At 35.9% G+C, this 19,541-nt stretch overlaps 1 protein-coding gene and 1 long non-coding RNA gene across 2 annotated transcripts; one reads left to right on the forward strand and one right to left on the reverse strand.

Annotated features, from left to right (window-relative positions):
* Window positions 1-13,928: 13,928 nt before the first annotated feature.
* LOC115440246 lies at window positions 13,929-16,104 on the reverse strand. Its single transcript, XR_005112174.1, has 2 exons — window positions 15,190-16,104; window positions 13,929-14,520 (listed from the first exon to the last, which is right to left on the reverse strand). It is a non-coding gene; the product is annotated as an uncharacterized LOC115440246 (long non-coding RNA).
* Window positions 16,105-16,625: 521 nt separating this feature from the next.
* Window positions 16,626-17,670, forward strand: LOC115440244 (enhancer of split mbeta protein). Its single transcript, XM_030164471.1, has one exon. The coding sequence runs from the start codon at window positions 16,697-16,699 to the stop codon at window positions 17,291-17,293; it is 597 nt and encodes a 198-aa protein (XP_030020331.1). The 5' UTR covers window positions 16,626-16,696; the 3' UTR covers window positions 17,294-17,670.
* Window positions 17,671-19,541: the final 1,871 nt, after the last annotated feature.

Genomic DNA, 19,541 nt, shown 5'->3' on the forward strand with positions numbered 1-19,541 from the left:
ATATATAAAAGCTAGAATTTCATGTAAATATTTAAAACAATAACCTCTTCTGGGATTTGTAGTCAGTCGAGGAGAAAATTTAACAAATTGGGACCCATTCGAAATGAAGTAATATAAAATTATTAACGTACTCAGAATTTCATCGAGGTCTTGTCATCAGGTGCCAACACCGAAGATGTTTCTTTTCTCCCTCGGAACCCCTTCACTATCACTAACCGTTAACTATTTTACTCTTTTTAAATGACCCACGTGTCATTTGAGCTCAGTCTCCCCTACATATAGTATTATGTACATTATATTTATCGGATACGCATGACTGAATATCTCACGCATTTTTTATCATAAGAGGATATTATCCTCCACTGATGATTAGCAAGCATATATTATTTAAATATATGTTAATATAAATCAAAATAGTTTTTCAATCATGATTGATCTCATTATTAACCTAAAAAACAATATATTGGCCGCCAAAATCGACACGTTCATATAATGCCATTGTTTTAATAACAATGTAGATTGTAGACAATGAGTTTGTGTAAATATTTATTTAATACCCAATTTCGGAAAGGGCACATGTATAAAAATGTAAAAAATCAAATAATGGAAAAAAAGTTATTATTTTCTACAGTAGTATATAAAAAAAAACATTTATATTTAGGTTAAAACTTAGGTCCAATAATAATAAAAAATTATAGAAGTTTTGGTGTTATTTGTTATTATATATAAGTACATTTCTAGTTATTTTATATTTATGAAATTTGCCCTTTTAAATTGCACATTCAAATAATTTTGCATAAATCAATTACAATATCAATTCACATTATGTCAGACTTATTTCATTTCCGGTATAAAACATATTAAAATAATATTTTTAATGCCGGAATATTAAACGGGGGAATTTGTCCGGGAATGGTCTCGACACGATCATAGCTGCAATCAACATCTAATAATATAACTTACGATCTGATTTCAAACTACTGGGTAAAACATACTACGATTTATTAATAGTTCTTATATTCTTTAAAATATAATATTAAAAAGGCTAATTAATACTTTACCAGAAATGAACTCGAAATACGACGACGTAGGGGAATACTATTTTAGTAGCATTTAGCAGTGGCTTTAAAATACGCGATTTTTGCAATATTTCTTACAGAAACTCAAATTCGGTAAATATTGCTGTTATTACAATTGCCGTCACGCATACATAGAGCAGAAAGTTCGCATTGGAAAATATTCTTATACGTAGTGAATAATTAAAATACATTTTAGTAAAAATGTCTCTAAATTTAATTCGGAGATGAAATTCGGGCTAAGCCCAGATTTTCCTACAAAACCATATAATGCGTATCCCACATTCGTGAAATTGAGGTGTTTACATAAATTATGTAGCGATAAAACCGTAGTTTGTGAGTACCGGATATCGCTTTAATAGCTCGTCTCGTACTAACGTGTGAGAAATTACAGTTAGTGGGCGTAAGCGTGTGTGGCTTTGATCTAATAATTGCTTTTCCCGTATTATTTTATTGCAACACAAACTTTACTTCAAAGGCGTCAACAGTTCCGAAACAAATTATAAAGATTCATAAAGACTTAGTTCTTCAACCTTTGTGTGATTAAATTTAATATCAACTTGTTGCACCAGGCACGCAAAACAAAATCAAAAGGCCATGAATATTTCGTTTACATACAATACAATACTGACAGTTGCTCAACTGAAATCAAAGCGGCTGTTCGGTATTTATATATTGGCTAAAATTAAATTACTATTACAATTGTTGCTATCAAATATTTCATAACGAACATTAAAAAAAACACGTTGAAATGAGAATCTCCTCCTTTTTTGAAGTCTTTTAAAAATGGAACGTTCTCGTCCTTTTGCGAAGACAGAGTAGCTAATAGTACTAACATGTGAACTCACGATATTAATAGTATTTAACGGTACACTATTAATCGTGGCATGATCATCCACAGCTCGCATCTGCGGAATGCGCCCCTCATTGGGACTATTAATCAGATAGCAGACAACTAATTTGTATCACTTTTATTCCGAGACGATTAATGCAAACTTTTATTTATTATTCCGTTTATTTTAATTTGCATTATCCTGTAATTCGCACCTACTTAATTTGCTACACTGCAACATTACGAGGATTCCCACACCCGGTGCTACAACACTTGGAAGCCTTTATCGATAATAGTAAAATTATTTTGACACTAATACTGCTCGACTCAGTTATTTTCTGACCAAACAAAATCAGTACTATATTCTTAATCCATACATAACGATAAATAATATGCAATTTCCTGGATAAATCTAGATTTTTCCTTTTATTTTCTTATTATAATAGCAGCCCTGTATTATATACAGCCCCACTGCTGCGCACGAGTCTCCTTTACTTCTGAGAGGGATTATGCTGTAGCCTACCACACTGACCTACTGCGGACTGACAGACTTCACATATCCTCAATATTGTTACAGAAAACTTCTCAGGTATAGGTACAGGTTTCGTCACGATGTTTTCCTTCACCGTTAAAGTAAGTGATAATTCATAAAGAATATACACATATCTAACTCTAGAAGATTCAGAGATACGTGCCCTTGGGGTTTGAACCTGCAGACATTCGTCTCGGCAGTCCGTTCCACTCCTAACTTGTTTATCGCCGCTTTTACATATTTTCATAGTATATTAAATATAATCTACCTTTGTAAACCAAATATTCTCAAAACAGCAAACATTTTTCCTTTTATGGAAATCGCATTATACAACTGGTATTATTTATTACATCACATATTCAGACTAAGACACAACAGGAATGCCCTTGTCCGTCATACAGTGTAAAGTCCTATGATTTATTACATAAGTGGTATTACGATGAATCAGTGTGTGAGTCAACATACTTATGAACCATAAAGTCGGGCCGTAAGGTTCACATTATGTTACACCTATATCATTTTACCTAGCAAATAAATTACATGTAATTTTTTAAAGATCCAACGCAAATGGGCAATATGGCAAAGACGCGGCACGTTTGTTATACCAAAAGGAGATACTATTAGCAAGAACAAGTTGCAGTTGCAAAATCAAGATCTCCCGTATAAATTGCAAAATTAAATTAAAATAATTACTTCTTACCCACGTTAACTTTCTTTAGTGCGTTTATATTTCAAATGCGTTGAACTATTCGCTTCGTTCATTGGCGGCAAATGCAGTAGAAGGAAAAAATCAGCTGTAAAACTAGCAAATACCATGTACATCACCTATAAAGCATTAGCAGCAAATATCACAGCGACGTATGGTACTAACAAACAATTTAATGTAGCGAAAACATAATAATATAATTCAAATAGTCATGCCACACTTCACTACAAAATGTACTAAACGCAAACACCAATGAATATCAATTTCAAATTAATACGAGTTTAATACGTTATAAACTGGGCCCTTATTAACCGTCCATAAAGTTACCGCGATATTAATGGTCATTCTAGTGTCTTCTATGAACATCGAATTAATTTAAATTTAATATATATCGTGATTAATATAATCGCCTTTCATTTGATCGACATACTAGTGACCTACCGCAGTTTTACTTCGCATAGCCACCATGTATGTTTAATAATAATATTTGTAATGAAAGCAATAAATGTACATCAAACAGATTTTTGGTAGCCCATGGCTGAGCACGGGCCTCCTCTACTACTGAGAGGGATTAGGCCTTAGTCCACTACGTTGGCCAAGTGCGGATTGGTAGACTCACACACCTTCGAAATTCCTATAGAGAACTTCTCAGATGTGCAGGTTTCCTTACGATGTTTTCCTTCACCGTTAAAGCGAACGATAAATTCACAAAGAATACACACATGATTTTAGAAAAGTCAGAGGTGTGTGCCCTTGGGATTTGAACCTGCGGACATTCGTCTTGGCAGTCCGTTCCACACCCAACTATGCTATCGCCGCTTTTTTAAAATTCCATATATTATTACATAAAAATGAACCACAGTAATAGATAATTTCATTAAACCCGAGCGACTGGTCGCCCACTTCTCGTTAATCAGACATCAAACAACTTAATGCAACACAAACCGTTCTGAAGGAATGCGCTAACGAATAGAAATGCAGGCTGCATTAAAATCTGTTGATTAGTCGACAGACAGACATGTAGACACTTCCTATAATACTTTGTTCTGTGAAAGTTAGCTTAGTTTATGTTATGCAAATCGTTAAATTAACTCGACAGTCAATGGTACGCTTTAATGCGCGTTATACAATTAAATATTGATCTGATTCTTACAATACTTTATAGTATATTCTTAATTATTCTATTTCACACTTACAGTCACTGAGTTTAATTGTGTATGGTCTGTTTTAATTTTTCAACTGCAAGATCTTTCCAAAAAAACCTAAACATGGTATTTTACCGTTCGAATAAAAAAATCTATCCAGTGTTTGCAGGGGCTTTATTCTCTTAAAACTCTGTAATACTAACATTTGCAAATACCTAGAATTCAAGAATTAAAATTCCGATTATAGTATGCCATCACTACTCAAGTCATTCAGTCAGGCAGTCTTGCGTATTTTACTTAACAAAACCTTTAACGAGTCATTCGTTTTAATTTTTTTATGCGTAATACTATCGCACGGATGCTCCAATGCGTCACAAATATCAAATTATTTTTATAATAAACATAATTTTATACAGGAAGACGTCAGTGCTAATTCGCAAAAGGAAAACCGCAGAACCTTGCGAGATCCACGGCGTAATTGGCAAAGCGTCAAGCCGTGATACTGATCACGCATGTTTCTTGCTAAATGAATCTATTCACATTTCCCAAGTATATTTTACTGACCTTCACACCTCGTAAAGATCTTTCTAGAACTAAAAATCCCGCAATACACGATATATACGACGATTGGCAATTTTTGACTTAAGCGACATTTTTTGGAAAGTTGAGACAAGATTCAAAAGACGAAGAAAAATGTGCTGAATCCAAATATATATAAAACTGAATGTCGAAAATAAATGATTAAGTCTATTCGTCGCTTAGATTAATTAACCTACCATCCGTCGATATGCATGCCAAATGTTATACAAATCCACTCAACGTGCGGCGTTTACATTAAAACATGCGATAAAACATTGAAAACTTGTTATATTAATTAAAGTTATTTTTAACAGCCAAAACACTGCTCGCAAAAAAAATATTATTCTACCCAGATATTAAGATAAAAAACCAATTTTGTTATTCCATAATCATTTCCAAATTCAAATCTATATCACGCTTTCTAATTTATTGCTAATTTTAATTGCAAACAGCTTCGTTTGCATAGTTTCATCTTCCCTGTCAAGTATATGCAGATATTACTAAAGATTTATGTTTATGAACACCTTACAGAAACAGGCGACAGCATTTAAGACTTTTTACATTACTGGGGTAATACGTTAGACATTTTTAACGCCACTTGTATTATTTTCCGCAAAACACGTTGAATTAACACGAAAAAACACAATAACATCGCACGTAACTTCTTAGAAAGATACGAAGATGTCCGGTGATCACTACAGAGATTAAGATAGGTGTTTGGTTAGGCGGCAAAGCCCCAGGCAAGTGGTAGCGGCCGTGTCCGAATGATTATAGTGAATTAATATACCGAGTCGTAAATACGTCAGAACTCCCGATAACCGGCTTTGGTACACTGATATTAATCAGTTCAACACGACCGACGGCAGCGGTTAGACGCCGCCGGTTCATCTACATGTTACAATGGTACTTTGATATAAGATATAATTTGGTTGCAGGAAGTATGTAGTATCATAATGAAAGAATATTATATTTAGCAGCAGTTGATGTGAACTAGTTATTTCTGCCGTCAAATAATAGGGCAATATTAGATACCACTTAATTTCACTCCAAAGATATCAGTTTGACTCTCAAGTTAAGTCAGCATCTTATGATCGTCGTTATTTAATAAACAGATATCAAGAACATTTCAATTGATATATTAAGTCTCAGTAGGTGACGTATTTTGAGAGTTGAGCATCGTTTATTTAACAAGACCGAATCAGCTGGTAACAGGCGCTTAAATAACAACTCAAGCTTTGTTTATTCATTATTTCAATACTTTAAATATATGCTAGATCCTAGTTGTTATAGCATAGACTACGACTATCATTATTGAGATCCATAATTTATCCCAAAAATAACATAATTAAACCTAGTTAATTAAAACATAAGGACGTACCAGATCGTGCAACTAGAAAAAGGTATTCAAACATGATTAATCACCATTATCTTGTAAATTTATTCACGATGCAATTCCAGTATTATTTTGGGTTTTTATATTTCAACCGTAACGTTTTTATACACCATGAATCCTAACTACACTGATTCATGTTTTAGAATTGAATGATTGTACAAGTTTGTAACCTTTTCTAGAATTACATTCAGCTATTATGTTGTTTTGCAAAGTTTACTAAACATAACTATTACCTCTAGGTAAAGGAAAATTACATTTCTACTGTTTCATATTGAATGATTAGGTGTCGCTCGCAATTACACTCGCGTGAACAGCCTTTTCCTAGTAGTGCCTTAAACCAAAGAATAAAACAAAGAATAGGCGAAATAAAGGATTAAAACAAAAAATACTCATAATTAACCATAGTGGTAACGAGCGTGGTCCCGGATACAAACAAGCCGCTCAATGCCATGGATTTCACGGTGTTTTTTCCCCCATACATCGGCCTCTTTTCCAACAGTCATGTAATCCACAGAACAATCTGATTACACTTAATTACAAAGTCGGACGGTGCATTGACGTAAGTAAAGACCATGAGCTATATAATGTATTGTTTTTATAACATTTTGCAATTCGTATTGTCTGTTTATCTGAAATTTTGTCGTCGCAAAACGTTTGTATAAAGTTTGTTATTTGGACCCTTTGAATTATATAAACGCACATAAGTAACACTTATGTTATTTAAATTAACATAAACATTTTTAATACTCTTATTTATTTATTATTAATTACTCTATATTTCTTGCACAAATAGTATGGATACCTCATTTTATAAAACTAGTAAAATCAAAATATTTAACTATGGCATACTTAACCTTGAACCATTTAAGACGAAAGTAACATTTATAATTGGAACAATGAAAATATATTTCAAATACAATATTGGTAAAACTATCTCAATTACGAATTTCATTAATTATTACACGCACTATCATTAGCAGTTGGCAAGCATCTTTAATAGTAATTAGTTATAAGAGATATTAAAAAAATACCAATCATCTAAACCGCTTCTGAATACGTAATAACATGCCTTGTATTGTAAATTTAACTTAGAATGGAACATAACACGCCTTCTTAATAACTTACGCTAGATATTATTTCTTCTTGCATAAACATGAATTAAATTGTTGCCGTCTCTCGGCGGTATAGTGTGTTTTTAATGGATGCAAACATTGAATTACTACAATATTGCTAACTTAATTCCAAGGTTTATTGTCGCATTTTTATTAATAAAAATATATAATTCTCGCATTCATATTTAAATTTTATTTATCATAAGTTCTTGTATAATGTAGTATCTATTTGAATGCACCTTCTGGAGTACATGTGAAATGTGAGACTTAATTAATTTAAATCATAATATAAAAATAGTATTCTAAATAATTCTATTTGAATATAGGCTTGCAAAAACATAAATAGCTTTCATAAAAAAAAAACACAAAACACCGATGATTCAATTACGAATAAATTATTAATTGTAAACTAAATGCAACATTATCACAAGAACTTTATCAATACATGTGTAACTGACGGTAGTCAGAATTTTGAAGGAGATTAATTATCTAGTACCCGCAAAATCATGTGAAACAGATAACAGATGGTCACATACAAACATTCACGAATAAAATTGACCGATATTAATACTTAGTAAATATAATTGTGATAATAACCTTAGTATTCTGACGTCAATTTTAATCGCATTGTCTGTTCTATTTACCATATTCAATATTGTGAAATAAATCTTAATGTAACGTAATGAACAATTAGCATCACATGGGTATTTACGGTTATGTGTTTCATCGAATTTAATCCGAAAAATCCCAACCTCTTTCTTCACAAACAAAACATCTCTACCATAATTTTACCAGACAAAAAATATCGCTCAATAGATAACATTTTATAATTATTAATGAAAACCGCTTTGAAATCGCCCAAAAGCGTCTTAAGAGCGGCATTAACGCCACATCAACTGACAATAATTACAATTATACTAACCATAAAATCAAGTTGACACCACAAAACGACTGTAAAATTTCGAAAACCCCAAAGGGAACATAAAAATAAAATCGGCCGTAAAATTTTAGATACAATAAAATATGACTTTCGGAATCGTAAACAATTTTAGACCATTGAGACTCTTGTGCCGATAAAGGCTTTTGAAGTGTTTTATTATTTCTAGCGGGGCTTTACAATGTCGAAGCCTACAGGCCATCTTTGTCGGCAAAAGCACGTGGATATTTCGCGTGTTTAACACAAAAAGGGTTTTAATGTAACACGCCTTTCCGAGAATTTGTAAAACTTTTTGACTGACACAACATAAAGGTTCGGTGTATTCATGGCTATTCGCAAATACACTGACGTGATTAAACATTACAATACAATAAATTCGCTTTATCTGGTCACTTGTATATTGTAAACACTGCAAACCACGCGCTTCCGTGATTTACAATGAATTCAATTACATTTCTAATAAATCCTTATGAACTCAACAATATGCCTATTCAATAAAATCATGGGATTATAAGTCGATTATACAAGGAAGTTACGGCTGCTAGATTTGTACATTAAAATATTAAATTTCAAAATCATTGACGGGTTTTTGCTCGGAATTTCACGAAATAGTAAGTACACATATTACTGCTTTATTCCCTATAACTACTTAAATGACCATCAGAAGGTCAATCTGTCATTGGAAGATTTCGTAAAACAAGGAAACAGAATATTCTAGATTTAATCATCGTTCCAACGAAAGAGTCTGTTTAACAGCTACAGCTACATAATGTTCTAAAAATAAATAACAAGGACGTGTACCATAAAATTTAAATAAATATAATCTGTATTAAATGCGTCGCCTGCACTGAGATGACACAGATGTTGCTATCTCCGAGCGCCTCAAGAGGCGTGGTAGTCACATGTCATTATCATACAAGTGGCTTTGAGGGTTTAAGTACAAAAGCCAGACATTTCACGTCGTTTGTTCCAACACCTCCCTTGGCGACAGGTTAAATGTTTGAGCAAAAAATTGGCGCCGCTTTGTGATATCTGTTATTTCAACCCTCGGGGAAGACAAGTGTCCCTTTTGTTTATGCACCTCGGTACCTGTTTTTACAGACCATTGTGAATGTAATTTCTAAGAAAAATTATCTACGAACACGTGGACAAGTCTTTGTCACGCCATTGTCTTCTTCGGACACTTGAAAGGCGCCGACGACGATAGTTCTTTATTGCTATTTATAATCGTTCTTAACACTTCACCGTTACATTTTTATGATAATTAGGTTAATAACGTTCTAAAAATATTTTATTGTTTTACTAATAACTTAAATATTGTTTTTATTACTTAACTATACGGAATATTTCGCCCATATATAGAAGAAATGTTATTACGTCATCAAGGTCACAATGACCAATGTAAACTTAATAAATAGAGGAAGTTATTGACCCAACGTTTTTATAATTATTACAACGATTAGTCATCAGTCATCACGCATAATATGGCTTGTATAGATCGTCAACAATGTGAATATATGATTATAATTTATGATGTAGCTTACGGTTTACAACATTGCTCCAGTGCTATAGAAGGAAAATACGTACAGGAAACTGCGAACAGCACGTTCCAACCGGTCGTATATTGGACAGATGCATGATGAAGCATTTTTCCTGCCTTCTGCAATATAACTTTAACTAATAACAGCATATTAACATTTAAAACTACATAAACTTTTGGAACCAGGGTATGGAACTAATGCGCTTATCGGCCGCCAAAAGAAATGCAATAAAAAGTGTTCCGCACATGTAAGTCATTAGTTAAGGGAGGCACTTGTGCTCAAATATTTGCCGCGACTTGCAAATCTCGGCGCCACTGGATCAGAAGCACCGCCGCTTTGGAACACCGACTGGCGACACTTCGCCGAACGGCAGCTAAAATAATATTTGCTGAGACGGCGAATGAACACAAATGACCGTAGGATTATGTGACCAGGCTAATAGTAGATTATATGACCAGAATAATAGTTTTGTAAATAAATAACGGGAACTTATGCGATACGAATATAGACAGACCTACGAAGATAAAGATATTATAAATATTGCGTTCTAAAAACAATCTTATTAATCCACTTAAGATTCTAAACAAAGCACTCGTGATAACACTATCAGTATCAGTGAATGTATAGCCAATCACGTAAACAATGGTGGGTAAAGAAATGTGACGGCTATCGATGACATCATCGTATACGTCATTGACACAATCATTGTGAATGTCGAGTAGCGAGCGCAAGCGTCATTGAGTAACCGGTCGGCTGCCGTCATGTAGATCCGGCAGACGTCATCAAGCCGCTTAGCGATTAGTTGATTTGGATTGTAACGTGAATTTTGATTCCCCCACACCTGAGACGGCACGTGGGAAGTCCACTTCATAAGATCCGCGTGCAAAGGTCATGCATTCTTAAGGACCGCGATCAGGTTTTGTGAACGAATCATCCGACGCGGTTGTAAGATTACATTGCTGTGTCACCATTCGCGATCACATACTACTCATCTGATACAGGATAATCATCACAACTATTCCCAGTTTATTATACATTCAAAATAAAATAACCCAAAAGAATTCACAATATACCTTAATTATTTGTTTTCAAGCGAACATGAACATTTAAAATAAACACAATAATGACTACTTAGTGTTTACCTTCCTGTTAGCAGATATGGCGGGTACTAGCACACGCTGTTCCACGCGTGCCCGAAGCTGGAAGCAGCCAAATGCCCTTCGAAGCACGTACGCGGCGCGCGACTCAGCCAGATAATCTAGAACTACGTCAGAATACGTGACTCCTTCAACGTAAGCGAGTATTTTGCCGTAAAGGAGGTAAACTAAAAATTCTTTAACCTCCAGATTAACTGACCTTGAGTACGTTTAGATGTCGCCTTTTCTTTTGTTTTATTGTCTTTTGTTGCGTCATTTAAATCTCTATTGTGAGTTAAGCCGCTGTCTCTGAATTTTCTTCATAATCTAGCAGCATTCTGCATGTAATATAATTTAATACTTAATGGTTATTTTCATACAGTCATTAGTTGCTTTATTGTATTTGGAACACTGTAGAATACACACTGTGTATAAATGCCTGCAAAGGTACATTTTGAAAAAAAAATGTTTAATATAATAATATTGTGAATCCAGTAAACATGTTCAATAAACAGGTACATCAGGAATTATTTTTTATAACCTAATATTATAATACGCTAATACATATGCGACTAGTGTACTTTCTTAAATAAATAAATAAATGTAGAATGACGCTGTGCATAGAGTTCTACTTGAATGCATCACCAGCACACTTGCAAGTCAGCATCACCTCATTACATAGAAACAATACCTGGAGTTCAGCAGAACAAGTGCAAAGTTCACTACACGCGTAATGCGCAGGTTGTGCGCAAGGTTGTACGCGTAAACAAGGGCACGTGTGCAGCAGCGTGCGATTGCGATCCGCCGGCCCGCACTACGTGACACGACAATCGCTTTTGTAGTACCATTGATACCGATACAGGGGCCTTATTCTCTATCCCGCACGTTATTTTAACAGTGCGTAACAAGAACGTAACACAACGCACCATGTTTAGGACTATAGAGATTTGGCTTACAGAATACCATTCCACGCACATTACTCGAAGATAACATGACACGGCCGCGTTACGCGTTTACACTATCATACAGAATAAGGGCCAAGATATGACAAGTCTCCTGTCTAAGTTTCAGTATTCCCAGCAATACGTTTGTTTGTCGGACATGAGTCATATTAAATAATGGTAAGTATTGCCAGGTAATTACGAGACAATATTTCCAATGACAGTATAGTATGCTGGCGAAGTTCAAACACATCATGTAGGCATACAGAGATACTAGTTTCGATCGCATATTTAGATCGTCGTGTCAACGTCAACAACCGCGGCAAATTGTGCACACTCATCACCATTTCAGGAAAATACGCAATTCAAGTATGGGTGTGAACAAGGGAAATCACGTTGTTGATTATAATACATATTTACACGCCAGTTGCGACAAAGCACCTGTAAACATTGATGACAAGTTTTGCAGAACAATGCGACAGTTTACAAGTCCTTGCACTTATTACGATGTAGCCGCGGTCTGATACATGTTAATATTTCTGCATTTTTGTAAGTGTATTGTTTTAATAATGACTAATAATTAACATAAACAATTCAATGTGAGTCATTTTGTGTCAGAATTTATCGTTTGATACAATACCAGTATTTTTGTTTATGTCACAACTTCTGCTAGCGTATACGCAGAATCGACTGTTAAAATAAAAGAAAGTCTAATTTTGCCTCAACATTTAAACTAAAAATTATTTAAACTCTTCAGCTCTCCGCTAGTCTTCAATCTGACATCTATTTCTATCAAATTTACCATTAAAGTAATTTTTTTCGTCTATTAAACACGTCCAGAGCCCCGCCATACTCGGCGTCCGTAGATCATTCCCCTTCTAAATCTCTGACACGTTTCAAATAAGCATGTCACACGTTACGTAGATGTTTGTACTGCCACTATCTCCGTCGTCATACTAAATAATGTTTCAAATGCACACGTAATTAGTTCAACAAATATTGGCCAACGTATGTTTGACAAGCATCAGCAGTGCACTCAAATAGATGGAACAATGTGGCGTAGTGTATTGTTAACGATCAACATTTCACGGTAACATAGAGCCGACAAACAATAGTATGTATATACTATATCTATTAATTAGTATTTAAAGAGCAACGTGTGGCATTTATCGCTGGCTTCTCTTAAATAATAGGTAGTAATTGTCGAAACTGGTGGTAGATCTCTCATATGTGAGAGTCCGGCTGGGTAGGTACCACCGCAATGTCTATATCGGCCGCCAAGCAGCAGTGTGTAATTACTGTTGTGTTCCGGTTTAAAGGGCGTTGTAGCCAGTGTAACGTATGGACATAATGAGACTTAACATCTCATGACTCAGGATGACGAGCGCAGTGGAATACCAAACAATACTTTATAATGCAGGGTCTTGGATGGTGTTTCTACTGTTTATGGGTGATCGTATCGCTTACCATCAGGCGATCGGCAAGATCGTCTCGTCATTAAAGCAATAAAAAAAAACTTTGATCATCTTCCCAATCCATTGTGGGAGAATTTCTCGTCTACAAACCTCCTTATATATCTCCCTTATCTATTGTCAATGAGTAATCGAGCGCGTGCTCTCAGAATAGTCGACAAACAAAGAGTTAAATTATAAATAGGAAAATTCCTATTATTATACTCGAGTACAGATAATTGCAAAGACATGACACCGACCGTTAACCTGAATGCATTATCGACGCGGCAATATCGCAAATAGGATTTTAATATACAAATTCATTAACATTAACGACTTAAAAGGAAAATTTAGCGAAACTCTTTAGATATTAATTATCGGTAAAAATTCCTTTGACCTCACGGAAATGGGATTCGCTTCGATAATATTCCTGATGTTAGTTCGTTCCAACTTCAGAGTTTTTTTTTTTAACAGAAAAATAGTTGCACCATTATTGCAACACATTCATTATGATAATGTATTCTTACAGGAAAATAAGAACAATCGCCAAGATGTAAAAATCTATTTTCAAAACAATAACGTCTCGTGTCAACCTGAATGGCATTACATTTGAACGATTATGCAATTGTATGTAAGAAATTAGTTGAACATTGGTCAAAATGTCTTTTCCTACTTTAACATTGGCAAAATCATCGTCTGATAACGATGGAGCCATATTCTGTAAAATTAACTGAAATGAAAATAAAAAAAATAACAGAGTTCTTGTATTAAACTACATATTTAATATAACCTTAAAAACATAATTAAAATGATCATCATCTTACGTCAACAGCCTAATCATAATATCCACCTTTATACAAAGTATTATAAAATTATAATTTACTGTGTACAATACTATCACAATCTTTCAAATTGTTGAGACTTAAAGTCCTTACTTACTAACAGACTAATTGACTAACAATGGCAGCAACATTCACGACCACTATGCAAAACCCAGAAGCATTGGAACGTGTTGATAGTTGATACAACTATTAATTTCAGCTATAATCCGTTGGGCGCAGTCGCCCGTGGCGGTAACTCGTGCCGCGGGCGCCGCGTCCTCTCTCCTCGCACACCGCCCCGCCAACTACCCACGTTGTCTGTAATTAGTGACAAATTAACATTTTTCCACTGACCATCACATTAGGCCAATGGAATTTTTATAGACATTCAACCATTATAAACAGAATAATGATTTCTTAATATACCAAAAATCTAATCGTCTAGTTCATTTTGTCGAACTTATAGTTAACAATAGTATGTAGCCGAGTTTATTAATGCTGTCTATCTATACGAATATACAAAAAAAGATACGAGACATATTCCTAATCATTGGCAAATACACACACTAATAAATTATTGGCTAAAGAGTTCGACGGCACGCGTACAGTCGTATTTGATGCGTTCGATAAAACGCCAGCCTATAATCATATCGCACAATAATCCAGAGAATATTCAATCCCGAGATAATCGCATTGCTCGCACCAATGACTACACCCAGAGGATTTCCGGATATGAACCACAAACTCTTTACGTTTCGCAGCTGACGCACGATGCCGCCAAATCACCGTAATTACTTAACATTGTCTAATTTATGTGCATACACATGAAATTCAGTAATTAACATCGCGTCAGCGGTAGAAAAAGACATTTTTCATGTCCATCCGATGAGTCATCCAAGAACTCCCCGCGAGTAAAAATTTTATTTATTTAACAAAAAACCCCGCGACTAATTCACATAATAGTCACAAAGAACAAATAAAACCCACATGATAAATTTTAACAACCGTGTAGTGGGTGTATTTCGGAGAAAGCCAGCGATCAGTGATAATATGTCGATTCCGGACGCAGGCGACAATTTCTCATCGGTGACATGCCGCACTCGCCCACTCACTGGTCTCTACCAACGCCAGCATCCGAACTACCGGCCGCGCCGGCGCGGCGACGCGCGGCGCGCGGCGAGCGGCGCCACATCGCGCCATCGGCATTAATTCATGCCTGTGTTTATGTCCCGCTCGGGTAGCGGCATTTTATTTCATTTACATTTTATAAAAATATTCTTACTCCAACGACTTGACGCCGCAAGTGTCAAATTTGAATTTCGAAGCCTCGTTAAAAAATGGGTTAGGATAGGTTGTGTGACGTGAGTTTCTACCGCATAGAGATGGTATTAAGACTACAGCAACTCTTAAATACTACTTTAAAATGCAAGAGTATAAGCGATTCATTAAGTTTCCTTACACGGATTCATGCCACGCAAGCAAAAAAACTCTTATCCATTTTACAGCACAAGACAAATTGCAAAACTTGTTCTTGATACAAGCACATCGACGGGCAATCACCGAGTCATTAGACGAGTAACCCTCATTTAGGGCGGCGTACAGTAATTATTATGAGTCTGTCAATAATTATTACGGCGAGTAATCCGTGATTGATGAACGTCAACGGTAGCCGACGAGAACGGAATATAATTGACGCAAGTCTATTGTGTCGGGGCACCGCCTCGGGGCTCCGACTGATCGATCGACCACCACCGGCATTACGTTACACTCCACACAATAAATCCGCACTCTTAATTAGACTCGGCTCTAATTAAATATGGACGTGATGCAACCAAAGATCTGTTTGAACAACGCACCAATGCCATTGATTGATCGTTAAGTTGTACGACCGTTTCAAATTATGACAACCTACCGTGCTACGCCGCCGACAGTCCAGTTTGGTACACCACGGGCCCACTCGTACTACACTGGCTACGAAAAGCTACGATCCCTTAATATTTTTATTGGTTTAATTATAATTTCTAAAATATGAAATTAAATATATTATTATTTTTAATTATATAATAACATGTATATTAATTAAAGAAGAACAATATAACATAACTTTGTGGGGTATCGCTCTATTGTATTTGTAAAGTTCTTCATTTCACAAAAATACCTCAAATGAATATGACCTATGCTCAGAGTTAAAGCTAAGCCTAAGTGACCAGTAGCAAGCGAATCAGTATGTCAATTACTGGGGCGAGGCGTCGCGGCGTGCGCCCGCGCCGGCGATTGTTTACGAGGCGCACGCGCGGCGCGGCGCGTGTCCCCCCGCGCCCCGGCGGCAGCTGCTCCGCACAGGTGGCGCGTGTGGGAACTCGACGGCTCTCTGCGTTCCCACGATCGTGCGCCCTCCGTTCCCTATATAAGCCCCCGCCCGACCGCCACGCCGCATTCCGCGTTCTACGCTCGGCGCAAACGCACGCATTCACTAACCACACAAACACTCAACATGTCTTACGAGATCGCGTATTCGCTCGCGGACGACGGCCCGCAACCCGTCTCTCGTACTTATCAATATCGCAAAGTGATGAAGCCGATGCTTGAGCGCAAAAGGCGCGCTCGCATCAACCGCTGCCTCGACGAGCTCAAGGAGCTAATGGTCAGCGCTCTACAATCGGAAGGAGAAAATGTCGCCAAATTGGAAAAAGCTGATATTTTGGAATTGACCGTTCGTCACCTGCACAAGTTGAGGCGCCAGCGTCGCCTGTCCCTCAACCCCACAGTGGATGTGGATCGCTTCAGGGCTGGATTCACTCATGCCGCAAACGAAGTTTCTCGCTGTTTGGCCTCCATCCCCGGAGTGGACGTGAGGCTCGGCACTCAGCTGATGACTCACCTCGGACACAGGCTGAACGACATGCAGCGCGCTGCTACTGGCGCCGACACTCCACCGGCGAGCCCGCCCAGCCCGGCTCTCTCGACCGCCTCCTCATCGTCCGGCTACGTGTCGCCATCGCCGCCGGCTTCGCCTGTACCTCTGCATACAGCTACCCCCCTGGACTGCACCACCACGTTCAAGAGCCCGGCAGTGTGGCGGCCGTGGTAAACAGCCGAGTGGTCGGATGGAACTGGCGGACCCGGCTCCGCGGTCACATCTGTTCCAGCACCGCTCGGAGTCGCCAGCGCACTTGTGTGTCCGCCTCAAGTCCTTCCAAGTTTCAGTGTTTACATGTGAAAATTAAACCTAGATCTCACAAAACAAGTAGGTTATAAAAATTAGCTCGTAAGTTCAACTTGAAAGCTTTAATTAAAAATAGCCCTTAAGTGTATTTGTGATATTAAAGAGTAAATATTGTATAAGAGATGTTGTATCGAACTTTAATACGTTCGCATTGTTATATTTTTTATCGTTGAAAAAGATTTCACAGAATTGTGAACTAAATACGACAGAGTCAATTAATAAAAATATTATCTTTAATTATATTTCTGTATTTTATTCCTCATTCCCGCTTGTTGACGTCTGACGGCTCATTAGCATCGACGTGGCGCCGACACATACATCATTCAAATGAAACATCTAATTATGGAAGCCACTGACACCTAATAAATATAAATAAAACATGTACCATTTAGATTCCGATAATGAAAGAGGTTAAGGGCGCCAAATGTACCTCTGACCGTGTGACTCGGCGGCCCCGCGCTCTGCGCACACGCCGGTCGCCGCTCAGCACTGGAAACTTTCCTCAACCTTATCTCATAACACTATCTTATTCACTGCTGCTATTTATATAACACAATATTTCCATTATTAGAGCATCGTACGCAATTATTAACGCTAACATGTCATGCTAAGAATTTAGGAAATATATTATCACCGAAATTAATTGTTTTCTTAGAATAATCTGCGAAAACATTAGACTATAATGACATACAAAATATTGTTACATGCTACAATAGTGTAACAAGCAGGAAAATACATCACATAAACAATTGAAACAATATTTTTGCTAAAATTATAATAATAACGAATGGACTTAGGATTGGACAGGAATGCAGTTTAACAAACCAAATCGGAATTTGGCATTTTATGAGCTATTTATATCAAACTATGAACAAAAATATAAGAAATATATAGGGTAAATATTGTGTATAATGTGTATGTTGTTAATCGTTTCATTGCTACATCTATAAAAATAGCGCGAAATGATTATTGCGAAACATATTATTATTTTAATTCTTAATTATTTAAATCAGAGGAATATTTTGATAAATAAGTAGTTATAGTATTTTTACTGGACTGTGAAAAACCCTGACATAGTGTCACAATTTAGCAAATGGTACACAATAGTCCAGTAATACACGCAGTGAGGGATAGGTGATAGTAATACATATCTTATTATATAATAAGATAGTTACAATTCTGACGACCAGTCACTGGTTAGTCAATGTTATATTTGGACTTGACAAATCCGTTTGACTTTGCTGAACCCATAAAAAACTTAAGATTTACTCTATTGTATTTTTTTTTTATTTGCACCTTGTAATCTGCCAATAAATTAAATATACTACTTTTTATTGCAGTCGTTTAAATATTTATTTTATGGCACGGATTATATTAAATAGCTTTATGTAGTTAAGATCAAATCTTTTTTATTTTTTAAATGTTTTGGATGTCCTGTGATTCTTTATTCATTTCTGTTATTTGAGTTAATATAAGTAAATAAGGTCAATGAAATAAACTAAGTCGTAAATGTTCCATGTTTATATATAATTTACAATCGAATTATAATATTAATATGTACTTGAAGAGAATATATTCTGAAGGAAATATTACGCTTGTAAAAATAATAAAAAATCACTTATGTCAAAAAAAACTAATGAAATATGGGAAATTATGGAAAGGCGTGATGAAATGCTGGTTCCCTCCATTTTTATATGAAGCCTTTGCAGTTAAGTTCAAACATTGCATTTTTCGTACAAACGCGATAAGTGCTGCCATCTATAGACCCAGTAATAAAACATGAATTTCAATAAAGTTCCACTAGAAAGTCATCTAGCGGAAAGCTCTGGTACTAACATCTAACGTAAGTTTCCAATAAGCTAAGGTACTTCAGAAGGACTACATACGTTAGAAACAATAGTTATTTCTAAAAGATGTGATAAACTAACATCAATTAAGCATGAATTTTGAAATGTATTTTATTTAATAATATAACGTGGTTAAGCTTTTGTACTTCTGACGGGAAGAGGATTTAACAATTAAAGCTCACACGTGAAAGTTCTTGGAACTTATTTGTATCTTACGATTTTATAGAGGGCGTACCTATCGCCATATTAGTCACATGAACCTATTG

This window comes from Manduca sexta, chromosome 10 (assembly GCF_014839805.1).
Source record: "Manduca sexta isolate Smith_Timp_Sample1 chromosome 10, JHU_Msex_v1.0, whole genome shotgun sequence".
Classification (NCBI taxonomy): domain Eukaryota; kingdom Metazoa; phylum Arthropoda; class Insecta; order Lepidoptera; family Sphingidae; genus Manduca; species Manduca sexta.

Coding starts and splice junctions, on each gene's coding strand:
- LOC115440244 (XM_030164471.1), top strand. CDS start 16,697: ATGTCTTACGAGATCGCGTATTCGCTCGCGGACGACGGCCCGCAACCC.